The following is a 26167-nucleotide window of genomic DNA, read 5'->3' on the forward strand; positions in this document are numbered from 1 at the left end:
AGTGCTCCAGGCCACCCCCCATTCATGGACGACTTTCATCCCAATGTCAAAGTAGTGCACCTGCCACCAAATACCACGTCGCTTATCCAACCTATGGACCACGGAGTTATAGCGACTTTCAAGAAATATTATTTATGTCACACTTTTTGTCAGGCAGTAAAGGTGAGTGACGAATCGGGAACAACTTTGTGACAATTTTGGAAGGACTATAACATCTACAAGGTCATAAAAAACATTGAATTTGCTTGGCGTGAGGTTACCGCTGTCACCATGAACGGGGTTTGGAAGAACCTTTGCCCACAGTTTGTTCATGATTTGCATGGATTTGAGAAGTTGGATGAAGAGTCCAAAGAAGTCTTCAGCAACTTAGTGACCCTCAGCGAGAAGCTGCAGCTTGTTCTGCAAGAGGACGACTTCATTGAACTCTTTGCTGTGCAACACGAGGGGCTTACTAATGAAGACCTGATGGAATTGGAGGCCCAGAGAAAGCATGAGGAGAGACAAGAGGAAGAAGAAGTAACTGAAGAACCGAAGAGATTCACGACGCGGGAAATAGCAAGGGGGTTTTCTTTATTTGAGGAGACACTGTTAGTTTTTGAGGCACAGGACCCGAATGTAGAATGGTACACGAAGTTTGCGGGAGCCATTCAGAATGCAATCCAGTGCTACTGTGTCATCTATGACGAGAGAAAAAAAAAAAAAAAGAGCTGCTACCCAGACATCACTGGATCGTTTTTTCAAGAGGGTAGATAGAATTGAATCCAGCAAGGAACCAGAACCTGAGCCATCAACGTCAGGCATGAGTGAAATTGCAGCTTGCCCTCCGTCTCTTATTGCTAATGATCCTTCAGCTCTACCATCTCCCACCTCCTCTCCCTCCTCCAGCCAGTAACTCTTCTTGCCTGTTCACTAGATGCCAGCCCCTGTGTGCCAGCTGTTGTACTCTACTACTGTACTTTTCAAGGTACTGTTCTGTAAGATTAAAAATGTTTTCTTTACTTTTCGTGTTTGTTTTTTATGTATTATTTGTGTGAAAAGTATTATAAACCTATTGCAGTACAGTACTATATAGCCAATTGTGTTAGTTGGGTACTTAGGCTAACTTTGTTGGAGTTATGAACACATTGGACTTATGAACACGCTCTCGGAATGGAACTCATTCATATGTAGGGGACTTACCGTATAGCATTTCCATTTGACTAGCAAGGCCTTTTGTGTTCATCCCTGGATAGCCACCAAATCCAAGTTTACCCATCCCCAAATGGGAATGTCAGGTTGAAGAGTCACAGGACTTCTATGGGTCAGTAAGTAAGAAATTAGCAGGCTCCTAAAGGAATGTACTTGGTGACTGTGTCCAAAAGGCGATGCTGTTGTGCGGGAAACTGGCCTCCTCTGAGTAATCGTGACCACTGAGTCTATTTCTTCCCGTTTTCCTTTCTCTTCTTGGAAGCCTATAGGGTTTCTCCTGGACCATCTTGGAGGATTCAGGAATCACCTCTGTACATACAGCAATCCCCGAATGAGCGAATCCCCTCTGACACTTATGGGCGTTCACAGTACAAACCTGTACAAACATCAATACCAATTATACTTCTAGCAGTGGCAGCTCCAACAACAGTACACTGAATTGACCCAAAGGACCCACCGTAGGGCCAATTTAATTTCCTGTCCCCACTTTAAACTTTGCTCATAGCCCGTCAGCTGAAATTGGGTACTTTTTTTTCTTCCGGTTTTATTGAGATATAATTGACATTCAGTACTGTATAAGTTTAAGGTGTACAGCACAATGCTCACATACATCGTGAAATGATTATCACAGTAAGTTTAGTGAGTATCCATCATTTCATAGAGATGCAAAATTAAAGAAATAGAAAATATTTTTTCCTTGTGATAATTCTTAGAATTTATTCTCTTTCATATATAACATACAGCAGTGTTAATTATATTTATTGTGTTGTACATTAATCCCTAGTACTTATTTATCTCATGGCTGGAAGTTTGTACCTTTTGACTACCTTCATCCAATTCCCCTTTTATACCACCCCGTCCCATAACCACAAATCTGATCTCTATTTCTATGGATTTGTTTGTTTTTGAAGTATAAGTGACCTACAATACTATGTGAGTTCCTGTTACACAACATAGTGATTTGATATTTCTATAACATTTCAAAATGATCACCAATATAAAGTCTAGTTACAGTATGTCACCTTACAGACATAAAAACCTTACAGAGGTTTTTTTTTTTTTTTTCCTTTTGATTCTCTGGAAGTTTTAATTTGTTCTGTCAATGAAACTCACACGGCATAAGGACTTAGGCCCTCAGGCTAGGCAAGACATCATGGCCCTTGGAAGAAGCACCAAGGCTGCCTGCAGGAGACGGTAAGATGGACTCTTGGTGGGAAAGGAATGAGCTACACAGATGAACCAAGGGAAGGTTTTAGGGGTCAGGGCCCAAGTGAAAAGGGGGGTGAGGATGGACTGCCATAGCCTTAACCTAGTGCTTAAAAAGAAAAAATACCCTTCCCTTCAGTTATTAGGGAGAGGTATGAGTGGAGGGATTTCTTATTGCTTGCCCCTCCATGGACCTATAGGATCTGAGAGCAGGGGAGAAGAATGCAAGCAGGCTGGTAGGAGAACCAGAGTGAGAAGTCACACAGTTCCCTGGGTGGATGAGTCAAACCCTGGGCTTGGACTTCAGCCCCAAGGGCCAGAACAGCATCTCTTTCTTCTGAAGAGGTCAAGTCGCCTGAGCTCACAGGACCAGGAATGTCAGATTTCCAGCCCCTCCCGATCCATGGTTGTTGGGATTCCCTTGTGTCTCAAAAGCCTTGGAGCAGTAAAGAAAAGTTTCTCTCCAGGAATTTCTTTCCCAGTCAGTAAGCAGCCGACTTTTCTGGCAGAAATGTCCTTTCTGCCCAATCTGCCCCCAGGAGGGTGGGAATGTGGCTAGCCCTCAGGAAGTGTCCCAGAGGCTCATATGGCCCAGGATGGAGAATGTGCACCTTCTTCAGAGGCTCAGAACTCCCACTTGTCCACCTCCAGCTCTTCCAGGTTTGTTACCAGGCCAAAGATTCCACTGTGATCCTGAGACTGGCTGCCTTCAAAATTGGTGATGGGGGTGACAGGACAAAGCAACTCAGGCAAAGCCTCTGAGGCACGTCGCTTGATCAGCTTGAAGAAAGAATGGTTCAGGAGGGTGCAGGCACTTGGTCTTACATCTGGGTTGTGCTGAAGGCACTGCTCCACAAAGTGGTGGGAGTGGGGTGAGAAGATGCGGTGATAGGGGTGGGACAGTGAGTTGCCATTGGAGGTCCTGGGGGTGCTGGTGGTCAGGCTATCACTCAGGCCAGAGTTGGCCACTGAGCGCAAGATGCTCATGGTAAGCTCCTGGGCAGGGATGGTGCTGGTGTCCAGCAGGCAGGGCACAATGCCGTTCAGCTTCTCCAGTAACATCTGGGGGGCAGGCATATCCTTTAAAGGGGACATGGCTATTGGCCAGTTCACAGGCTGTGATTCCCACACTGTAGATGTCAAACTTGGTATCATAACCCTGAAGATTCTGCTGGAGGACCTCTGGGCTGAGCCAGGGCAGAACCTTGATACTGTACTTGGTAAAGTCGTGGACCACACGCTGCTGCTGCCCATGGCTGGTCATGCTGAGGTTGCTGCTTAAACCGGACAGGTAGACCTTCCCATCTGTGGAGATCAGAACGTAGGTGCCTGGCTTTGACACTCCTGTGCATATATCCCATGTGGTGGATGTAGTCCAGGGCCTTGAGCACCCCCTGCAGGATGTAAGCAATTCCCAGCTCATTCATGCTGTCCATGAAGTGTGTACAGATGAGGTCCTTTGCAGAGACATATGCCATGAATGATGTGATAACCCACAGCTCATTGTCTGTAATAAAGGTGGCTTGATATGGCAGGATATTGGGATGGCTGAAGATCTTAGAGACACGGAGCTCCCCTTGCAAGTATGTCACCAGCTCATTGGAACAAGCTTCTAGGTTAATCCTTCGTACAGTCACGTACTTTCCCATTGGTTTGTACCTTGCTAGATTCAGTCATCAGGTCCTCGAATCCTTTGCCTGTAACGATGAGTAGCTCATAACACCCTCCCTTTGGCAGAAAGCTACTCATGATCTCCTGTTTAGTGAAGGATGCTATCGACTCTGAGCTTGCCTCGTTGGTCTCCAAATGGTTCCAAATCTCTTAAGCCCCCAACAATGAACTTTTCCGAGACTAAATGGCTAATTCACTCTATTTACTTACAAGAAAAGACATGAGTTCCTAACATGTAGACCTACTTTAATTTCAAAAATTGAAACCCAGCTCCACCTCCTTGGTTTAAGGCTGTACCAACACCAGGCCAATTGCTGGGAGGCCAGAGTTATTGACAATATTCCCCATACTGTACATTTTATACCACTGATTCATTTATTTTGCAACTGGAAGTTTGTACCTCTTAATCTCCCTCACCTATTTCTTTCCTGCCTCCACCTCTCTCCCTTCTGGCAACCAACTGTTCTCTGTATCTATAACTCTGTTTCTGGATTCCACATATAAGTGAATTCATACAGTCTTTCTCTGTCTGACAATTTCACTTACCATAATACCCTCTAGGTCCATACATGTTGTTGCAAATGGCAAGATTTCATTCTTTTTTATGGCTGAGTAATATTCCATTTATTATACATACCACATCTTCTTTATCCACTCATCTAAGTGGACACTTAGGTTGCTTCTATATCTTGGCTATTGTAAATAATGCTGCAATGAACATAGGGGGACATATATCTTTTTGAACTAGTGTTTTTATTTCTTTGAGATAAATATCCAGGAATGGAATTGCTGGTTTATATGGTAGTTCTATTTTTAATTTTTTGAAAAAAAAAAACTCTCCATACTGTTTCCATAGTGGCTGCACCACCACCAATGGCATACAAGTGTTCCCTTTTCTCTGCATCCTCGCCAACACTTGTTATTTATTGTCTTTTTGATAATAACCATTCTGATGAGTGTGAGGTGATATCTCATTGTGGTTTTTATTTTTTTCATAAATTTATTTATTTTATATTTTTGGCTGCATTGCGTCTTCACTGCTGTGCTCGGGCTTTCTCTAGTTCCGGCGAGCGGGGGCTACTCTTTGTTGAGTGCACGGGCTTCTCACTGCAGTGGCTTCTCCTGTTGTGGAGCATGGGCTCTAGGCACGTGAGCTTCAGCAGTTGCAGCACGCAGGCTCAGTAGTTGTGGCTCACAGGCTCTAGAGCGCAGGCTCAGTAGTTGTGGCGCATGAGCTTAGTTGCTCTGCGGCATGTTGGATCTTCCCGGTCCAGGGCTCGAACCTGCGTCCTCTGCATTGGCAGGCAGATTCTTAAACACTGCTCCGTCAGGGAAATCCCTACCATACTGTTTTGATGACTGTAGCTTTTCTTTCTCAAGATTGTTTTGGCTATCTGGGGTCTTTTGTGTTTCCATACAAATTTTAGAATTATTTTTTCTAGTTCTATGAGAAATGTCATTGGTATTTTGTCAGGAATTGCATTGAATCTGTAGATTGCATTGGGTAATACGGTCATTTTAACAATATTAATTCTTCCAATCCATGGACATGGTGCATCTTTCCATCTGTCTGTGTAGTCTTCAATTTCTTTCATCAGTGATTTATAGTTTTCTGAGTATAGGTCGTTTACCTCCTTAGTTAGAAGTATTCCTAGGTATTTTATTCTTTTTGGTGTAATTGTAAATGGGCTTGTTTTATTAATTTATCTCTTGCTGACAGTTCATTTTTAGTGTATAGAAACGCAACAGATTTCTGAAATTGGGTGATATTTTTACCTTATGGGAAAACAGACCAAGGGGTTTAATGTGTGTGGATCAGGAGCTACTGCAACAGCTTCAGGAGATCATGGTATTCCAGAAGAGAGAGCAGGAAGTACTGGGTGGCAGGAGAGGCTAGTTCATGGCAGGGGGCAGGCAGCTGGAAGACTTTCATTTTCTCTTGGCCTCTGGCTTCAGGGTTGGAGTGCCACTGCCTCCTCCCTCATGAACCTCCAGCATCAGTCCAGGGAGAACCTGAGCCCAGGACCATTTCTCCCCCAGTCCACACTGCAGCCCTGGGTGCCTTCAGCCACCCCTGCCTGCATCCATCCACAGGACTGGGTAAGATGCTGACATGGACATTGGGTCCTACAGAGCTGTAAGGGTTTGAGATCCTCAGCTCCATGAAGTTCCCAGCATACTCTGCTATTTCATCAAAGCGGCTAAGGGTGGAGTGTGGATGGGAGAGAGGGATAGGGAGCACAGGGTCAAAGAGTGGGACTGTGCCAGTAAGCAAGGCTTTGTGTTTGTTCACTTTGGGTTTGAATGCCATTTGTGGGGCTCAATCAAATAAACTTGTAATGTTTTTGGCTTATCTAAAGCTCTATTCCAAACATCCTGGCTGATGCCATTTATTTCAGCTTTGGAGACCCTTTGATTCAGCAGCCTCATCCACGTTGACTTTTGGGTGGGGCTGTGCAGCTTGCTGCCCCATTGTCATAACATCCTTCCTCCTCCTGCATGGGGAGAGTGAGCAGGAACCAAAGCACCATTCAGGTGGCTTGTTTCAATCCTGCCTCTCACTGCTTAGCCTCGTTGACAGGTAGGACAATGTGAGACGCTCACTCTAGCCACCCTTACCCTGCCACCCCCTGTTTGGGTGAGAGGAGTCACTAACATGTGCCGGGGAGTCTTTTCATGTCCCCTGATCTGGTCCACAGGGTCCTTTGTCCTTCCTATTCCAGAAAGCCATACCTCTGTCAGCACCCTATCCTCATTGCCAAAACTGTCAGGGTCTGGCATTTGAATTTACCCTGCTGATAAGTGAATAATTAGCCTCTTACTGTTTCATAGATGCTGGCCAAGATGAGACTCTAGTGACAGAGACAAAGGACTTTATTACACACGGCACCTTAAGCAGCATAAGCATAATGTTTACATTGGCTCCCTTGCCCCGCCAAGTCCCACAGGGGCAGCATGCAGGGCCCCAGTAGATGCCATGCATACAATGGGTTTGTGTTGCATCTGAGGAACACGGAGCTTGGGGAACCCACCTGTTTTATAGCAGGAAATAAGCAAGCCTGCTTTTTGTCCTAGAGGGAGGTATTACTTCATCCCTCAAGGTTGCTCACTACAAACACAAGCCTGAGAAATGGCAAAGAGCAGTTAGGACCCTGTATCCTTGGGATACCCAGGAAGACTGGGCAGGGACGCCAGGGCTCATGGCCGGTTGCCTCTCCTAGTAGTTCCTACTCCATGTCTGTTTCCAGGCCACGCTTGTCTCTTTTTTAAAAGCTCCGTTTCTCAGTCCTGATCAGCAGTTTCTGCTGCCCTTCTCTAGTCTACCCAGACTGGATCATGGCAGCAGAAACAAAGAAAAGAGAAACTCAAGCTCTTTTTTTTTCCCCACACTGTGGCACATGGGATCTTAGTTCCCCTACCAGGGATCATATCCACATCCCCTGCATTGGAAGCATGGAGTCTTAACCACTGGACCTGCAGGGAAGTCCCCCCAAGCTCTTTTAAGATCACAGATGCAAAAGACTTAAATAGATCTTAGCAGATCAAATACAGCAGTATACTTAAAGAATAATATATCATAACCAAGCTTTTCTAACATATAAGGATGGCTCAGCATTAAAGTTTATCAATATGTATTAACAGATGCAAGGATAAATTTCATTCATTCATTTAGCAGATACATATGGGCCCAGGGTTGACAAAAATAACAAAATTCCAGCCCTCAATGAACTTACATTCAAGTGAGAGACACGGACAGAAAACAAAGAAACAAATACATAATATGACATCTAGTAGTGACTGGTAAAACTGAGAAAATAAAGCTCCAGTGAAGTGATAGATATCAGCAGTTTCACGTGGTTTCACCTAATATATATGTGGGAATTTAATATTTGACAAAAGTAGAAATTCTTATCTGGGGCAATTAGCTAAACTTTCAGAAAAAATAAACGTAGGTATTTATATTTCACCTTTTATAAAACTACATTTCAGATAAATTAATGACCTAAACCAGAGAAACACACAAGACCATAACAGCATTAGAAAAAATATTGGAGAATATGCTCAGCACCTTAAGGTACAGGAGGCCTTGTGAAATGAAAGCTAGAGCATTGGAGACAGACTGACACACTTCTTTCTGTATCATGTGGAAGGAGAGCAGAAGTGGTGTGTGCAACTGGCAGGAAGTATCATTAAAGGGCTGGGGGCCTCTGCTCTACCTCTTCCCTGTCCTCCTTCTTGCTGGGTGGAATGTATAAACGGTGGCTGGAGCTGGAATAACTGTCTTGAATCAACTTGGGAATGAAGACCTTGCAAGGTGGACCAACAGGATAATGAAGTCTGAGCCTCTGACAGGATGGAGGCCAATCCAGCCCTGAACCAACTATCACTGAACTCTTAGGTGAGCAAGAAATAAAGCCCTTTCTTGTTTGGGTTGTGGTTATGTTGTGCACTATCACTTTGCACCTGAATCTAATCCTAACTGATACACCTTCTCAGCCCTAGGTGAAAGATCATGATTGTTTGTGTAAGCCACTGGTTCTCAACTCTGGTTAACTTTTACAGTCATCCAGGGAGCTTTTAAAGAACAACAGTATCTCACCCCAGACCAATTACATCAACACCTCTGGTGGTAGGGTCCAGACATGGGTATTCTTAAAAAGCTCCCCTATGAGTCTAATACGCAGTCAGACTATGAAGAATTAGTTTCAGCCAATAAGGACAAACTTCTTCCCCTCCTTCCTTCCCAGTCTCCCTTGTAGTAGGAGAGGTCATGGACCTAGTTCTGGCCTGTGCTACCTAAGTGGAAATCCGCTGAGATTTTATCTGGGATACTGTTTACATTTCTGATAAAAAGGAGCATACGTGGCTGTGACTGTTCTTTCTCCCCCTTTCTAGCTTTTTTGTTTTTGGTACGCGGGCCTCTCACTGTTGTGGCCTCTCCCGTTGTGGAGCACAGGCTCCGGACGCGCAGGCTCAGCAGCCATGGCTCACGGGCCCAGCCGCTCCGCGGCATGTGGGATCTTCCCGGACCGGGGCACGAACCCATGTCCCTTGCATCGGCAGGTGGACTCTCAACCACTGCACCACCAGGGAAGCCCCCCTTTCTAGTTTTGAATCCAGAAGTGTTGTCCAGAGCCACAGCAACCATATATGGTGAGTATGAGGCACCAAGGATGAGGACACTAGACAATACACTAAGGCTGGCAGAGTGAAAATTTCGAAAGCCTGGATCTCAGGGTGCATCACCACACAACTAAACCAATCCCAGTAACTCCTTACCTTCAGAAAAGATGTGAAAAAACCCAACAACCCTTATTTGTTTAATGAGTTTTCTGTTTATTGCAGCAGATCACATTCATAACAGAAACATATACAGGTGTTTTGGATGCACTTTTGTAACATTTATCATGTGTACAAAAAAAATTGTACACGAATGTACACAGCAACATCGCTGGTGATAGCCCAGACTAGAAATCACCTAAGAATCCATTGACGTGAGAAAACCTCAATAAATTTAGTAAATTCACATTATATAATACTATGTAGCAAAATAAAACAATAAGTCTGCTCATTTTCTAAAACATGGTATCTTAGATCTCTAAGACATGGTGCTGAGGGAAAAACGTAAATTATAAGACAGTAAGTATATAGAGTATGAAACCATTTATTCTGAAGCACACACCCATACACTAAAAACAATACTATATATTATTCTGTGCATGTAAGGGGGTGTGCTTGCATATGGAAAACGTTTCAGGGGAGACAGCTAGCTGCCTATAGGGACAGGGCAAAAGGACTGGGGCTGTGGTTGGGGTGGTAAGAAACTTTGGCCTTATTTATAATTTATAAATTTTTAAAAAAGGAATGTAATCATTTACCTACTGTCCAATTAAAAATACTCAAGCAAAATTTTATATTAAAATTAACAAGAGGGGCTTCCCTGGTGGCTCAGTGGTTGAGAATCTGCCTGCTAATGCAGGGGACACGGGTTCGAGCCCTGGTCTGGGAGGATCCCACATGCCACGGAGCAACTAGGCCCATGAGCCACAACTACTGAGCCTGCGCATCTGGAGCCTGTGCTCTGCAACAAGAGAGGCCGCGATAGTGAGAGGCCTGCGCACCGCGATGAAGAGCGGCCCCCGCTTGCCACAACTAGAGAAAGCCCTCGCACAGAAACGAAGACCCAACACAGCAAAAATAAATAAATAAACTCCTACCCCCAACATCTTCTTAAAAAAAAAAAAAAGGTAATAGTCTAAAATTAACAAGAAAAAAGAAGTTCCACTTTTTGGGGACTCTTCCCACTGAAATCACCTTTCTCATTCTCTGCCATCTCTGACCTCTTGGTCTCACCTGTTCATCAAGAGCAGGCCCCAGCTCCTGGATCCTAGCCTTTCTCCTGCCTCTGCCATGACACTATCCTAGGTGACTCCCACGGGGACACAGATGACCCAATGTAGGTCTGAGTCCTCTCTGCAGAGGTCTCCTTGAGCTCTCTTTGGGATCCACTCCCATAGTCCCATCTGGGACTCCTCTATCACTGGCATCTGCTCCATTTCCAAAACGGCTGGTGGAGACACCCTCCTTTCCTTCCATCTTACTTGCTCAGTGACTCCCACGAGCACTATTCTGACTATTTTGGGATCTTTGATCCTTTTCTCACCTTTCTATCCATTAGATCACTGTCTTCACTTCCCTCCTGATCCCATTTTGCCAACACCCTCAACTCTCTTGTACCTCTCTCTGGCAAAATACATCTTCAGATGAACCCAAGTGTTGGCTTTGTCCATGAAATCACACATAATCATATCATGGTAAATTCATGGTCACCATTCCAACAGGTCCTTAGTATTGCTCATTAATCCCTCTCCATTTCTCTCAGCTCTAGAACTTGAACCAATCTTACTCACTACTCCTTACTGTACCTCATCTCCTCAAACATGCCTGCTCTCCTCACTGGGTCCCAGTGCACCATGGCCATTCTCACCTCCACAGAATAGTAGCTGCCTTCTCCAGTTCTTTTTTGCCAGGTGGTGCATCCAGTCCAACTGCTTCTGGTGTTGGTCATTAACTGCTCACAGCTACCCCCTTCTCTGGGAGGGTTGTCCATGGTCAATGGAGCCTCCAAGAGCCAGAGATTCCTAGAAGATTTGCCCATGCAGGGCTGAAGCAGAGTTACTAAGCCTTGCCTCAATTTGGGACAACCCTGAGACATCATTCCTGCTCCAGGGCTCCCCAGAACAAGCTGAGGTAGACTCCAGCTGAGGCTACATCTTGCTGAGCTCCATCCCCTGCCCTCTTCTTAGGAAAGGATTCTAAATGCACAAACCAAAACAAATAGGATTACAAATAAAACTCACTACACTGATAATAATAATGCAACCTTGTAATACAGTGCTATTTGTGCTGCTTTTTTGGGCATTAAATAACAAAATCTAGCATTAGGTCAAATAATGTCAAAGTAGAGGTCAGAGTAAAGGATATTTCAGGATATCTGCCACAACTGAAATGCGGTATGAATTATAATTTCTATTAGTGACAAAGTCAAGGGTACTAAAGGTAGCACTACAATTTCACTCTACATTCATAATGATAGGAAATACTAAATTTCAGTTAGAGTTTAGTGAGAATAAAGATGTGATTTTTTTTGATTTTCCCCTTCCAAGTTCATGGTACTGGTTTATATTCATGGACACCTGGAGCTCTGGTTAGGACCCCATTCTGGACAATTTATAGGCCTAGGAAACCGACATCCAATTCATCCAGCCTCATACTGAACACTCATATATGCTTCATAACAGTTAGAAGGGACAAGATGGTTTAACCTCCCTCACCTGCCCAAGAGTCTGGTTAAGGAACTTTTCAAGGGTCCTGACTGAACTTCCCTATTCTCAGGTAGTATCAGCGAGAGATGCCTTAATAGGGACTCGAAGTCCAGGAGAACTCACCAAACTCACCAGAAGAACACAATGGCCTTAGACAGTGATGGTCACATTTCCTTGGCCTGAATCAACTGGCATCCTTCATCAATTCCTTTCACCCTTTTGACAACCACATGGTGTTATACCAATTAGCAGATGTTGTTTGTCAGGCTGGGCTCAGATCTGTGCAGAATTTAGGGATGGAAATAATGTTGTAGTTGCCCTCAAGAAAATTAATATTTTCTGGGATGAAAAATAGATTATCAGAAATTAGACCAAGATGGCACTCTCTTCTTTCCCACCATAAATTTCCTAAAGTAACAGAAAATATAGTTTTTAAAAAGTGTAAATCTCCCACTTTTTCTCCATTAGAAAGAGTAATATTTGGGGCTTCCCTGGTGGCGCAGTGGTTGAGAGTCCGCCTACCAATGCAGGGGACACGGGTTCGTGCCCCGGTCCGGGAAGATCCCACATGCCGCGGAGTGGCTGGGCCCATGAGCTATGGCCACTGAGCCTGAGCGTCCGGAGCCTGTGCTCCGCAACGGGAGAGGCTGCAACACTAAGAGGCCCGCGTACCACAAAAAAAAAAAAAAGAGAGTAACATTTGGAAGAGAAAAATGGTGGTGGATGGCAATAGCAGTGTGGAACCGGGAACTAGGGAGTCTAAGGAGGCAAGATGGTGTGAATGTTTTCTGGTTTTGATTCTGGAGATGGAGGAGTATGTCATATTAATATTATACATTGATAAATTATTCAATTAGCTACAATATTAACAGCTTTTTCAGGTGTTCAAGCACTTTTCATGTGTTCAGGTTTCTTACACATTTATTATCTAATTTAAATCTTTTCACCCAACAGTAGAGAATGTCCTTCCTAAAGGAATGCAGAAAAGAGACACAAAGCTTGTGCTTGATCCCCAAGATTAGAACCACTGCATTCTTTCCCTTGGGCTGGGAGAATGCTCTGCATCTTTTTGGATGGATTAGGTATACAAATCACCTAGTTAGTGGTTCGTAAATTTGTGTGTATCACCTGGAGGAGCCTGTTAGACATGTATTTTCTGGGCCCCCAATTCTGAGATTTGGATTCAGCAAGTCTGGGGTGACACTCATAAGTCTGCACTTTTAACAAGTGCCCCTGGTCCACTTGTGTCATCTGTTTTAGCCATGTCGTTTGTAAACAGCATGTGACTGGCAATTTAAAAATAGGTCTTAAATTCCCTTTTAGTCACACTTACAAGCTTGTAATTTCTGTCTCCAATTACAATCCTGCTCAGAGGAGTTCAGGCCTAGGATACACTATTAGGGAAACAACTGTCAGAGCAAAGAACAAGCCCACCTAGGAAAAAACAACAAGGAAACTTGATTAATACAGAGTAACCGGGCAGGCTAGGAGACTGAAGAAGCCAGACACACACACCTTCTCCCATGGATTGTGTGGCGTTCATTAATGCCTTTAGTGTCGGACATACGATTGTTCAGTGAGAATTGATTAAAAGAATAACAAATACGTGGACACATAAACATTAAGAAAAGACAGATTCTCCAGTATTGTTTTTCAACTTGTTATTAAACTCGTTTGATAAAATGAAACCTCATATTCGCCTTTAATGTTATTTTGAAGTTTCAACATAAATACGGTGTCTGAAAATAAAGCAATAGACAAAGCGGCGCTGTGCAGCATCACGGTCCAAGGGAAGTGGTGAGTAGAAATGGATGAACGCGGAGGAAGAAGAAGCGGAGGAAGAAGAACGGGTGGGAGGTTTCGGCTGGAGAAAATGAGCTTACCTCCCAGCATCAGTGCCGGACCGGAAATAGGGGCGCCGGGCCGCGCCGGCTTCCGGCGTCATTTCGCCGCGACTTCCTGTGGAGAGCATGGCGGTCCTTGGCGGTGTCCGCTGGGTGACCCGAGTGAGGCCCGGGGCATGCTGGGGTAGGCGGGAGGGCGGCGGGTTTGTACCGGGCTCACCGAAGTATTCGGGGCGTGAGGCTCCCAGATCCGACCTCAAAGGTTTATGTGACTGTCGTAGACGCTGGTCGCCGCCCCGAATCCCGGGGCATGGAGGAGCCTGTGTACCTCGGCCGTAGCGCAAGCCGCCTCGCGGAGCCAGGTAAGTGCAAGTCCGGCTCCGGTCTGGCCCACGCCCCGACCCCTCCTCTCCTGGCCTACCCCAGGACTCCTGCCCCAGCCCCAGCTCTAGCTCTGCTGACCCCGCTCGCAGGGCGAGGACGTGAGGGTGGAGGGCGCCTTTCCCGTGACTATGCTACCAGGAGACGGCGTGGGGCCTGAGCTGATGCACGCTGTCAAGGAGGTGTTCAAGGTGAGTGGCCTGGGGGAGTCAGCCAGCAGGGGCGATGGCCTGGGTTGGAAAGGACTTACTCGATTCTGACCCTGCGATTTTTGACACCTGCCCCTGAAGGCTGCCTCTGTCCCAGTGGAGTTCCAGGAGCATCACCTGAGCGAGGTGCAGAATATGGCATCTGAGGAGAAGCTGGAGCAGGTGCTGAGTTCCATGAAGGAGAACAAGGTGGCCATCATTGGTATGCGTGCCTCCTTGCTACCCCACCCATGTTAGTTAAAATCAAACGAATAAATGTTCATTAATCTTACCTCAGCACACACATAATACATTAACTCTCCCGACCTCCCGCCACTGGATTGGTGGCCATCAGTGGGAACTCACTTGGAAACCCAGGAATTGAGAGATCGTGTGCCTCTCATGCTGTCTATGCAGGAAGGCTCCATGAGTTTGTAGTCTGTCATGGGGCTACATTATGGGTCACCAAGTCTTGTTAACTGTGTTTCTAGAATGCCATTTCTAGCTGCTGCTTTTCTTTTGTCTTCCCTTCTGCTTTCCTACTGTAATCACCTCATTAGATTTTTTGGCTTTCAGTTCTGCCCCTATAGTCCATCCTCTACAGCTCTTTTCTTGGAAAAACCAGCATGACTTTCAGGCCCAGCCTTAGTGTAGGAGAGTAAGCTCTTTATGAGCTGACCCTCAGCTTTTCTGCCTTTGTTTCTACAACACTTGTTGTGTGCTTTGGTCACACCAGACTATATTAGTTTCCAAATACATGTACTGTCTTGACTTTTGCTGTTTCTTCTGCCACAGTGTTCTCCTTTTGGTGCCACCTGTCAGAATCTTCCTCACTCACTGTATTAGTTTCCTAGGGCTGCCATAACAAATTACCACAAACCTGGTGGCTTAAAATAACAGAAATGTATTCTCTACCAGTTCTGGAGGTCAGAATCCTGAAATTAAGGTGTTGGCAGAGCTCCTTCTGAAGACTTGGGTAGAATCCTTCCTTGCCGCTTCCAGCTGTTGGTGGCTCCTGGCAGCTGCTGGCCTTCCTCGGTGTTTCTTGGCTTCTGGATACATCAGTTCAGTCTCTGTCTCTGTCTTGATATGGTTTTCTCTACTCTGTGTCTGTGTATCTGTTTCTCCTTCTTTTCTTGTATAAGGACTTGTCGTGGGGTTTAGGACCTACTTGGATCCAGTGTGATTCCATCTCAAGATCCTTAACTTATTATATCTGCAGACACTGTTTTCCCAAATAAGGTCACATTTACAGGTTCTGGGGGTTAGGACATGGGCATATCATTTGGGTGGTTCACTATTCAACCTAGTACACTCACTCAACCTAAGGTCTGGCTGAAGTGCCAGCTGTTCTATGATACTTCCTGATGTTACCAGAGGGAATTTCTTCTCTGTGCTCCTGTGCGTGTTGGTAATACCTCTCCCATGGTATTTATCATTTCTTTCATATTAACTGTCTTCCCCCAATGCATTGTTTGCCCCTTGAGGACAGGAATTTGTGTTGTGTTTTTTGGTTGATATCCCTAGTGCCTGACACATGATATTCAGTAAGTGCTGGTTGAGAAGATGTCAAATACATAGACATAGAAACATCAAGAAAGGTCATGGATCCCCTAGATTGTTTCTCAACCTATTAAACCGAGGCTCTTTTTTTTTTTTTTTTGAATTTATTTATTTATTTTGGCTGCACTGGGTCTTAGGTGCGGCACACGGGATCTTTAGTTGTGGCATGCATGTGGGATCTAGTTCCCCGACCAGGGATCGAACCTGAGCCCCCTGCATTGGGAGTGCAGAGTCTTACCCACTGGACCACCAGGGAAGTCCCGAAACCCAGGCTCTTTGATAACATGAGAAAATTCTTTTCTGTCCTTTTAGGTCATTTTGAAGTTTCAACATAAATTAAATTTGGTGACTAGAAATGAAACAGTGGGCAGAATGTTTCTGGTTTTAACTACATTATTTTCCTTTGCCCCGTGCCTCCAGAGGCATTTAATGTCACTCATTTGGGAGTGGGAGATGGGAGTCTGGGGGGGATCACTGAGGGGATTGGACACCAATCTGGGTTCCCTTGGGCTTGGCCTGTGCCTAACACCCCCCCTCCCACCTCAACTTTGTTTATGCAGGAAAGATCCACACCCCGATGGAGTATAAGGGGGAACTAGCCTCCTACGATATGCGACTGAGGTAGGTGGTGGGAGGACATGGGTGAGTGGGGTACTGGGGCACCAGGCACAGTGCTCATGGCTCTGCCCCATCCCCAGGCGTAAGTTGGACTTGTTTGCCAACGTAGTCCATGTGAAGTCACTTCCTGGGTACAAGACTCGACACAACAATCTAGATTTGGTGATTATTCGAGAGCAGACAGAAGGGGAGTACAGCTCTCTGGAACACGAGGTGAGGCCCTAGAAATCGCAGAGGGCAGGGGTGAAGGGGGGAGAGAGGCACAGCTCCTTCCCTTTTTTCTAGTGTCACCCAGCTTCTTCTCTCTTACGCAGAGTGCGAGGGGCGTGATTGAGTGCCTGAAGATTGTCACTCGAACCAAATCTCAGCGGATCGCAAAGTTCGCCTTTGACTATGCCACTAAGAAGGGGCGGGGCAAGGTCACAGCTGTCCACAAGGCCAATATCATGTGAGGGACATGGCTTTGCATGGGGTAGGTTCATGGGAAGGTAGCTCCCTGCACTCTATCGGCTGAGTGTTCCCTTTGGTCCATGGACAGGAAACTGGGGGATGGGTTGTTCCTGCAGTGCTGTGAGGAAGTTGCTGAACTGTACCCCAAGATCAAGTTTGAGACAATGATCATAGACAACTGCTGCATGCAGGTGAGGCCCTCCCGGTGTGCCCGTTCTCAGTGCTGAGCAAGGCAGGGAATAGGATTTACGTCTCTCCTCCATGCCCACATTTTGCCCCCAGCTGGTGCAGAATCCTTACCAGTTTGATGTGCTGGTGATGCCCAACCTCTATGGGAACATTATTGACAATCTGGCTGCTGGCCTGGTTGGGGGAGCTGGTGTGGTCCCTGGTGAGAGCTACAGTGCAGAGTATGCAGTCTTTGAGACGGTGAGTGAAGTCACCACCTCCCTCAGCCCTCTCTGTGCCCTTCTTCTGACCTCAGGTCCCCTTGATAGCTCTCCCCCAGTGCATCCCCCTCCTAAGTGACCCTGGCCTGCTTCTGTCCTCCCAACCCTTACATCTTGTCGGTGTTCCTGGCTTGACCTTTCATCCTAATGCCCTTCCCTGACCTCAGCTTCTGCAGAATGTCTGCCCCCAGTGACTCTGGCCTGCTCCTCTTTCCACAGGGTGCCCGGCATCCATTTGCCCAGGCGGTGGGCAGGAATATAGCCAACCCCACAGCCATGCTGTTGTCAGCTTCCAACATGCTGCGGCATCTCAAGTAGGTCACTGTCGGCCCGGGGAGGCCGTTGGCTGTTCGGGGAGCACAGGTGGGGAAATCAGGGGGATGATGTGGGGGGAATCTCAGTTTCTTTCTGTCCACATTGACAGTCTCGAGCATCATTCCAACACGATTGCAGATGCGGTGAAGAAGGTGATCAAAGTCGGCAAGGTGAGTTTAGAAAGGCTGTGGGGTTTAGGGTCTCGGCAGGACTTTCTGGGGAACCTGAGTTGGGGCCTCCTTTCCCTCCAGGTCCCAAGAGCCTCTGCTCTCTGCTTTTCCCCCAGTCCTGTCAGGGCTGTTCACTTCCCTTCTCTTGGCTGTTTCATCCTCTTGATCTCCTTTGCCTCCTAGTTCCCATCTGCTATTCCCTCTTTCCTGCTCCATCCATTGGCACTTTAATTGGCCATCTTAATGCAGAACTTACAGCTTCCTATCTAAGCGGAGATGGAGGAGCAGAGGGAGATAGCTGGCAGGATGAGGCACCAGTGCCACTTCCTCCACACCTGGAAGCCCATCCTCATCCGCCATTCCCCTGCCAGTCATCTGTGCTTCCACCTGGTCTTCTCTATTTCCCCCGAGGCATCCTTCTCCTGTCTCCAATCTGCATTTCCCTTCTCACTCATGCTCAGCTTCCCACCCTCGCCCAGGCCACAGCAGAACTCGGAACAGTGGCTCTGGCCCTCAAAAGACAGGAATGGATGGGTCCATGCTCTTCCAAACCTGGCCACCTCCTTGCATCCTGCTGCATTGTCTTCTTTTTCTGGCCTTGTCACCCTCTTTGGATTCCATTTCCATCATACTTCCCTGCCTTCATGGGCTCTCTTTTCTTCCCCACGGCTGTTGCCGGTGGTGGCTGTAGGTGCGGACTCGAGACATGGGCGGCTACAGCACCACAACCGACTTCATCAAGTCTGTCATCGGCCACCTGCACCCCTATGGGGGCTAGAGCCCTTTATTCCCTCCAGCCTCACAAGGACCATACACCTCCCTTCAGTACAGTGGACCAGAGAAGAGCCCTAAACCTGTAGACCATTATCACCTTCTGGGCAGAGCCTAGGTTGTCTGGGGCTGGCTTCCTTAGGGAACTTAGGTGGTGGGGGGTTAGGGATGGGGCCCAGGCCACAGAGGTGATGACAGTTCTCCCCCACAGGTTCGAACTTCTCACATGGGTGGTTATGCCACCTGCCAAGACTTCACTGAGGCGGTTATTGGTGCCCTGTCCAACCCATAGGTCCCACCATGTAAGGTGTCCAATAAAACATATGACATGATATGACTCGTGAATTTGTTTTTATTTTTATTGGGCTATAGGGGATGGGCTGGGAAATATCTCTGTAGTTATGCCCTACTAGGGAAATGTCCATTCTAATTTTCCTGGGATAGCTTTCGGAGCTTTTTCTTTTTCTTTTTCTTTGAGCTGCTGTTCTTGCTGGCAGCAGCCTCTTCAGGTCCACTGCTAAGAGGCTCCTCCTTGGAAGAGAATTTCCTCTTTTTCTTGGGGACCCTCTTGTTTCCTGACTCTTCAGGGTCACTCTCTGGTTCCTCTTTGGGGAACGATTTCTTCCTCTTGGTAAGACTTCCACTGCCAGCTGTCTCTTCAAGATCACTAACCAGCTCCTCCTTGGGAAAAGATTTCTTTTTTTTGGGTTTGGAGGAGACAGATGGGTCTTCCATTCCATTCTCCTGAGGAGCCTCCTGGGGCTTTTGCTTTTTCTTCTTTTTGGGTCTTTCACTTGTCTCCTGATGGCAGAAAGGGAAAAATGGGCATGAAAGAGTGTCATCCATTGTATGAACACGTGCACACACCCCGTTAGAATTCCAGCTGTTAAGTACCCAGGGCAGAAAGACTGGTGGATAGAAATGGTGTTAAAATTGTCCAGTGTTTCTGGGATGATTTTTAAATTGTATGGCAGGTGACCCCCCCCGCCCCCCCCCCGGCCAATCACTTAGAAGGTAGGGGGAATACACAATTATCTAAGCCCAATAAGATCACCACCCCCCACGCCCCGGCCAATCACTTAAAAAGTAGGGAGAATACACAATTATCTAAGCCCAATAAGTAATTTACAGAAAACCCTACCATGCTGGTTGCAAAAGAATCATGACACCAAGTTCCAGAGTGGACCCTGAAACATTGGCAGACTGGGCACAATGACAATCCCAGGGAGAATGATTCTAACATAGCACACTGGAGCCCTCCCTGCCCTCAACCCCCAGTATGAAATGCTACCATTTCTAGATATGTCTGGGAACAAGCAGAGCAGGAATTTACACTACCCACAGTTGAGGACTCCTGGGAAGCAGCCAAGGACAGAACACACTAGCCCAGTGAACAGGTGTTGCTACAAACCAGCGCTCTGGGCTCTTGAGCGAGTTCTCTCAGCACCTATCTCCTTCCTATAGAATCAAGAGGTAGTTTTAGAGGTTTCAGATCCTTATTTCAGTCCAAAAGCCTGTATTCCAGACCTTGACTTGAGGTGGCATATCCTCTGTTCTGCTGTTTTCTGTCCTATGGCTTAAGATCTTCACCCAGGGGTAAGGGCTGTCTACTACTGACCTCACATTCCTCCAGGGTACTACTGCTGTTTTCTGAAGACGCCAGGGCAATCGCAGCCAGCCTTTTCTTTTCCTTCTTCAAGCGTTTCTTCTCCTGTTTCTCCAGCTTTCTAGTAATCTCAGCAGCCGCTTCCTCTGCCTGGCCAAAGAAAAGTGCTGAGAAGGCTTGAAGACCTCTGGTTCCCCAGGTCTCTCTCTTGGCTTTATTGGATCAGGCTCATTAAATCAGTTTTATGCCTCCACTCTACATGGTCAGGCTAAGACAGTTCATCAACTCCAACAGCCAGCTCTGGTTCTCCCCACCTGACCTGACCCAAACTGACCTGAACCATTGCCTCCTTCATGACATCCAGATTCTTTCGTGGAATCTCTCCAGTCTCATAGAAGGACAGCCGCTCCTCAACTTGTTCTCGAAGTTTCTCCCCAAATACACTGGTAGGTACCTCTGGATATGCATGTAAGTAAACATAGCACGTCAGTCTCTAAAGGGACAAACCACTCACCACCCCCAGTATTCCCTCTACCCTCAGCTTCACTCAGACCCAAAGTATCAACACTCACTAGGTGAACTGCTGTTGACGAAAAATACTGCCATCATTGTAGAAGCTGCTAGGGTAGTCAGCCTCCCTCCCTCCCAACTGCCAACTTCCCCACCCATACCAGAGAAGCAATCAATTCGTGAGGCAATACTGCATTTGTTTGCCAGGTATCGGGAGATGCGGCCTTTGTTCTTGGCAGCTGCTCGGCCAATGAAGGTAGAGTGGAAAATGAGTCCATATTTTGGGGTGTTACCCCTTGTCTTCAGGGCTCTGGGAGAAGAATATTCAGCGGAGAGTTTTAAGATCAGAAATTTCAACCGTGTTAGCTAAGGCAGCGCCTCCCTTCCCCTCTTCCCCGTTTCCAGGTAAGCCTCAGGCCGGGATGGGTCTCTACCCCACCTCATGCCAAGCCACCACTCCCAGAGGCAGAGGGAAGGCATCCAATGTCGCTGACCTGGAAAGTTGGTCCCTGTGCTGGGCCCAGGGAATCACTCAGACACCAGGACTGGCCATCACCCCCATAGCAGAGGCCTGTACAGGTCAGGGAGCCCTGGTCAACCATCACCGTGATCCCCAAACAAGCAGTGGGCACCAGAAGTGGCACCTGAGTGTGGGCAGGTGCCCTCACTGGTACCTGAACAGGGCCTTTTCAGCCCCAAGGATCTGCACTGTGGATGCTGGATACTTGGCCAGATTGGTGAGACTGCCAGCGTGAGCAATGAGACGTGCACCTACCTGGAGAAGGATTCAAGGAATTAGAGAAGCTGGGATTGCCAACCTACCAACTGCATAATCCTGCTTCACCTCCTCCCCATCAAGTACAACTGAGGAAGATATGATGGGTCAGGACATACAGCAATACAAATATACATGGTAATTCCTTAATCCCCCATTTTTTGGTTTCCCATGACGCACCGCTTCCCCAATTAGGGCGGATAGACTGGGGGCTACTTGGCTCATCTTGGATCGCAGGTAAGTGTGTAGGCTTTGGCGGTACTCTGACAAAGACACCACACGACTGGAGAAGCTCTCGATGTTTATCAAGTCAATGGCTGATATGTCCATGCCTAAGGGACATCAAGTATGAATGCAGGAGCCCAGTATTCAGAGCCCTGTACCTTATTTTGGCTGCCAGGCTCTATACTGACCCATGGAGGACCGCGAGGCATCCAGAATAGCCTTAGCCTTGGCTGCATCCATTGTCAGCTCCTCCAGCTTCTCCAACTTTTCTTCATTCAGCTCCCTTCGGTTTCCAATGAACTGAGCAAGGCGGCAGTATGTAGCATTGTCATTGATGATCTTTACCAGTTCAGGAAAGTGATATCCATACCACTCCCTGCAAAGAGCCACAATCACTCCATGGCCCAGCTGCCATGTCTCAAAGCTATAGCCTCAGCCCTCTCCAGATCTACTCTTTGCCTGGAGGAAACCGGAACAAATCAGATCCAAAACCTCAACTCCATGTCCCCCCATTCACAATACAGACCAGGCAAAGGGCCTGGGCTGAGGTGTATATGAGGTGCGTTTACTCTGCCTCCTCTTTCTATACAGTCAGTGTAAGAACACAGCCTGTGGTAAGCACCAGGAGGCCCAGTTCCGCCCCACGTGGTTCTACCCACAGGAGCCAGTCCTGATTTCAAGATTCAAAATTAGCTAAACCACAGACCCAAGACCTTGTTTCTAAGGGGTCACCCCTGCACTTTACCTGACACGCATGGAGAAGGTATTGATGTCCTTATCCAGCTGGTCCAGGAGGCTAATGGACTGGATAATCATATTGTCCACTCGGTTCACATTAAACTTAACTTTGGCACGAGAATAGCTGTGTCCCAGCCCCAGCTGGGCTTTACAAGCAGACAGATCAGTCAGACCCTTCACCAGGTTGTGGAAGTGCAGACGGACTCCTGGAGGAGGGCAAGACTGTGAGCAAGGAAGGGCTGAGCTAGCTCCTGCACCCATGGGCACCAGCCAAGCAGGAGGGCTTCCAAAAAGCAACCTTAAGCCTAATGAGTTTCTAGACACCCCCACCCAGAACTCAAAAATGTCAATAGATGGTCTCACCTCGAAGGATCTCGGCTATGACACCTCCAGTCTGGCAGTTGTACCCTAACTCCTCTTGTATAGCAGCACCTATCTTGGGGTCCCCAACTCCCAGGAGCACTTTCTTCTTTTTGGATGGTAGGTGAGTCTCCAAGAGCAGGCGGAGGTCCTCATGAACAACACCTCAGGGCAAAGAACAGAGATCCCACTAACATGCTGAAGGATGCTTAAATTATAAAAAGGAATCCTGTCCCCTCAACTGATCACTGACAGACTGATCTTACGTTGGTCTCGCAGAGCATGCTAGGACGGTGTGCCTAGAGCCCTCCCCTTCAGGCTTTGCTCAGAGACATGGAGACATCAGTGATCATACTCAGGGGATTGACAGACTCAGGTCATCACTGCAAAGCCTGCATCAACCATGGGAGGAACACGACTCGGGCCCAATAACGTAAGTATAAAATACATTACTGAAAGCTTAAAAAACACCCTGGAGCACAACAGGAGCATTTAGTACTGGATTTACCTTCTGGGACCAAACCTCTTTCTCTTGGCTTTTGGTATCAAAATCAATTGAACAAAGTAGCAGAAAACCACATTTGATTGGGTCTAGTATTATACCAGGCCCCCCACCCCTGCCAGATTTCATTTAGGAATCACTTATCACTACAGTGCCCACAAGAAATAAGGCCTACATCCTAGACTGTGCAATTTAAAAGGTTAACAGTAGCAGGCTTATCTCCCTAAAATATTTAGTGGCAAACTCACCTTCAGACACAGCGTTGGCATTTTCCAAGGCAACCTGGGACGAGGAAAAGGGACAAAAAGCCACGAGACGAACGATGTTGTGGAACTTGCCCAGGTTCAGCACGCACTCCTCCACCTGGGGGAGAGAAAGACGATGAGTAGTTTCCTTCCCTCCCTCTTGCCTCTAGGGCGCAGTAAAGCAGCTGCAGGTCTGGACCAACCGAACACTTTAAAAATGAACGGATCACGGGCCCTAAATCCCGGTTCCGCTTCATCGGTACGGGGTGGAGTCCGGGAGACTTACTTTCTTATATTTTTGCATTTTTCATATAGAGTTTTATTTGCTCTTTACGCAAAAATGAAAATCTGCATTTTGTAGAGAGTGCACACAAATTCGAATGCGGGAGACTTACTCTTAAATGCTTCTAACACGATTCTAATCACGAATGCAGGTAAGCACCCCCTGCTCTTGAGCTGTAGCGCACAGCGCACCCCCCAACGCGCGGCCGGCCACGTGGGAGCGCGCGGTGCATGCTGGGGCCCGCGCTGCCCGAGGGGCTGCGGCGCGGCCGGGAGAGCCCACCGCGTCCACTCACCTGCGGCAGCAGCAGGCTTATCTCCTCTACTTCCTTCAGCGCCAGCAGCGCGTAGCCAACCGCATGCTCGAAGAGCACGTGCAGCAGCACCTGGAAAAGGAGCCGGGGCGCGAGCGTCAGCGCGGCCCCCGCGTTCGCCTGGCTTCGCTCCCCGGGGAGGCCCGGGCCCCGGCCAGAACCCAGGCCCAAACCATGGCCTCCGCCTCGCCGGCAACCCGCAACCACTCCTCACCATGGCGCTCGCTCCTGGCCCGGCTCGCACTGCGGCGAGCGGGTTCTGGAGCGCAGAACCAGGCTCCGGAGGCCACGCCCCCGCGTCGTCGGCCAATCAGAGGCCGGGGACTGTACCTTTCCGCGCCTTCGGAGGGGGTTCGCCGGGGTGGTACGGCCCGCAGGGCTGGGGCGCGAGTGCGGACTAGCGGGCTTTTTCCGGCCTCGGCTGAGGCTTGGTTGCCGGGGACGCGCGGGGCAGAGGGGGCAAAACGGTTTGGAAAGGCTCTTTTCCGGATAACTGTCCAATCCCTCATGTTTTCATCCTGTAAATTACGGGCAGCAGAGCTCTGTGGAATCCGGGCTGGAGGCCCCCGCGGGGGCCGCGGCGATCCTTCCGGGCAGAAACTATTGCGGAGCCCACTGTCCTCAGCGCCGGGGATCTCTGGACCCAGGCGACCGCATGACGCCTTTCGGCCCCGCCGGGCACTGGGGACGACCCTGTCTGGAGCCCCGGGTCCGCGCGCCTTCCCCTCCTTACCGGGACGGAAGCGGGGCCTGGGGTGCGCTGGCGCAGACCCTGAGGCATCGTGATTCCTAGTGGCTGGCTTCGTGCTTTTAAATTGTTTTTTATTTCTTCTTAAAAATAAGGGCGTCAGGCGCTGAAGTAAGAAAGAACGATGATCCCACCTCTTCCTAGGTCGGTTTCTCCTTCCCTGCTTCTGCAGAACCCTGCTCCTTTTGCGGGGCCACGTGTCGCTCGCCCTAGTGCACGGCCCTAAATTCTTAACACCCGGTTAGCTCCAAGTGAACTGGAGCTGCTTCCGTGTCCTCGGGGCAGCTTTTGGGCACTCGGGCGACTATTTTGAAATTACTTTTGCTTTAATAATTAATATTGGAGTTATAAATCCAAATCCTGGTTACCCCAAAGTGGTATATATGCTGGTAAATTTAAAAGTAAGTCATCTTAAGGGGATTTTTTTTATAACTTAAATTCCCACAGCTAACGTGTATTTATAACTTTAAGGTATTTTCTTAAGCAATTCAGTTATTTGACAAGATCCAATTACTGAGCTCACTCTTTTTTTTGGTAATTATTATTTATTTTATCTATTTATTTTTGGCTGCGTTGCGTCTCTGTTGCTGCGCACGGGCTTTCTCTAGTTGCAGAGAGCGGGGGCTACTCTTCGCGGTGCGTGGGCTTCTCATTGCGGTGGCTGCTCTTGTGGAGCATGGGCTCTGGCGTGCAGGCTTCAGTAGTTGTGGCACAAGGGCTCAGTAGTTGTGGCTCACGGGCTCTAGAGTGCAGGCTCAGTAGTTGTGGTGCATGGGCTTAGTTGCTCCATGGCATGTGGGATCTTCCCAGGCCAGGGATCGAATCTGTGTCCCTTGCATTGGCAGGCAGATTCTTAACCACGGCACCACCAGGGAAGTCCCTGAGCTCACTCTTAAAGCCTAATGAACTTTACTTAATCTTAAATCTTAAAATCGCATAGTCTTAATATTGCTTGCAAATGTGCTTGAATTTTGTTACATGTATCCACTTACAGTCATGAGTCTGAATCAGTCACTCCATCTCACATTTTAAAATGGAATTGCAAAATTAATCTATTACATCAGAATATTAAATTCTCTTAAACATTATAATTACCAAATTAAATAGAAGTTTCCAAAATGTAATGGAAGGGCTTCCCTGGTGGCGCAGTGGTTAAGAATCAGCCTGCCAATGCAGGGGACACAGGTTTGAGCCCTGTTCGGGGAAGATCCCACATGCCATG

The 26167-nt window shown here is 47.6% G+C and overlaps 2 protein-coding genes, 5 non-coding genes and 1 pseudogene across 9 annotated transcripts; 1 reads left to right on the forward strand and 7 right to left on the reverse strand.

The window, feature by feature from the left end:
• Positions 1 to 3018: 3018 nt before the first annotated feature.
• Positions 3019 to 4287, reverse strand: LOC136134826 (STE20-related kinase adapter protein alpha-like; annotated as a pseudogene).
• A 9552-nt stretch (positions 4288 to 13839) lies between these two features.
• On the forward strand, positions 13840 to 18990 carry IDH3B (isocitrate dehydrogenase (NAD(+)) 3 non-catalytic subunit beta). 3 transcript variants are annotated; one of them, XR_010656585.1, is made up of 13 exons: positions 13840 to 13897; positions 14017 to 14097; positions 14209 to 14307; positions 14407 to 14527; positions 16428 to 16488; positions 16566 to 16698; positions 16800 to 16933; positions 17024 to 17126; positions 17218 to 17364; positions 17604 to 17698; positions 17809 to 17869; positions 18561 to 18758; positions 18852 to 18990. XR_010656585.1 is itself a non-coding variant. In XM_065892470.1 (12 exons), the coding sequence occupies exons 1-12, from the start codon at positions 13862 to 13864 to the stop codon at positions 18645 to 18647; spliced, it is 1158 nt and encodes a 385-aa protein (XP_065748542.1). In that variant the 5' UTR covers positions 13840 to 13861; the 3' UTR covers positions 18648 to 18990. The 3 variants fall into 3 exon arrangements, 2 of the variants coding, with proteins under 2 accessions (XP_065748542.1, XP_065748545.1); XM_065892470.1 differs by having other exon boundaries at positions 18561 to 18990; XM_065892473.1 differs by lacking the exon at positions 18561 to 18758.
• On the reverse strand, positions 18982 to 24436 carry NOP56 (NOP56 ribonucleoprotein). The gene is made up of 12 exons (XM_065892469.1): positions 24412 to 24436; positions 24180 to 24269; positions 23605 to 23719; positions 22858 to 23019; positions 22502 to 22700; positions 21945 to 22132; positions 21712 to 21863; positions 21431 to 21531; positions 20918 to 21066; positions 20581 to 20702; positions 20259 to 20396; positions 18982 to 19441 (listed from the first exon to the last, which is right to left on the reverse strand). The coding sequence occupies exons 1-12, from the start codon at positions 24412 to 24414 to the stop codon at positions 19067 to 19069; spliced, it is 1794 nt and encodes a 597-aa protein (XP_065748541.1). The 5' UTR covers positions 24415 to 24436; the 3' UTR covers positions 18982 to 19066.
• On the reverse strand, positions 20466 to 20536 carry LOC136135751 (small nucleolar RNA SNORD57). Its single transcript, XR_010656596.1, has one exon. It is a non-coding gene; the product is annotated as a small nucleolar RNA SNORD57 (small nucleolar RNA).
• Positions 20790 to 20860, reverse strand: LOC136135752 (small nucleolar RNA SNORD56). Its single transcript, XR_010656597.1, has one exon. It is a non-coding gene; the product is annotated as a small nucleolar RNA SNORD56 (small nucleolar RNA).
• Positions 21283 to 21368, reverse strand: LOC136135769 (small nucleolar RNA SNORD86). The gene has a single exon (XR_010656612.1). It is a non-coding gene; the product is annotated as a small nucleolar RNA SNORD86 (small nucleolar RNA).
• On the reverse strand, positions 22256 to 22387 carry LOC136135761 (small nucleolar RNA SNORA51). The gene has a single exon (XR_010656606.1). It is a non-coding gene; the product is annotated as a small nucleolar RNA SNORA51 (small nucleolar RNA).
• On the reverse strand, positions 23176 to 23243 carry LOC136135771 (small nucleolar RNA SNORD110). Its single transcript, XR_010656614.1, has one exon. It is a non-coding gene; the product is annotated as a small nucleolar RNA SNORD110 (small nucleolar RNA).
• Positions 24437 to 26167: the final 1731 nt, after the last annotated feature.

This window comes from Phocoena phocoena, chromosome 15 (assembly GCF_963924675.1).
Source record: "Phocoena phocoena chromosome 15, mPhoPho1.1, whole genome shotgun sequence".
NCBI classification, from domain to species: Eukaryota; Metazoa; Chordata; class Mammalia; order Artiodactyla; family Phocoenidae; genus Phocoena; species Phocoena phocoena.

What these genes read in the sequence shown, in the direction of transcription:
- IDH3B (XM_065892470.1), top strand. Translation starts at nt 13,862, where the DNA reads ATGGCGGTCCTTGGCGGTGTCCGCTGGGTGACCCGA. An exon ending in TCCTACGATATGCGACTGAG is followed by an intron (nt 16,489 to 16,565) that starts GTAGGTGGTGGG and finishes CCCCATCCCCAG; the next exon opens with GCGTAAGTTGGACTTGTTTG. An exon ending in ACAGCTCTCTGGAACACGAG is followed by an intron (nt 16,699 to 16,799) that starts GTGAGGCCCTAG and finishes TCTCTTACGCAG; the next exon opens with AGTGCGAGGGGCGTGATTGA.
- NOP56 (XM_065892469.1), bottom strand. An exon ending in TAAGCCTGCTGCTGCCGCAG is followed by an intron (nt 23,720 to 24,179) that starts GTGAGTGGACGC and finishes TCTCTCCCCCAG; the next exon opens with GTGGAGGAGTGCGTGCTGAA. An exon ending in TGCCAACGCTGTGTCTGAAG is followed by an intron (nt 23,020 to 23,604) that starts GTGAGTTTGCCA and finishes CTTTGCCCTGAG; the next exon opens with GTGTTGTTCATGAGGACCTC.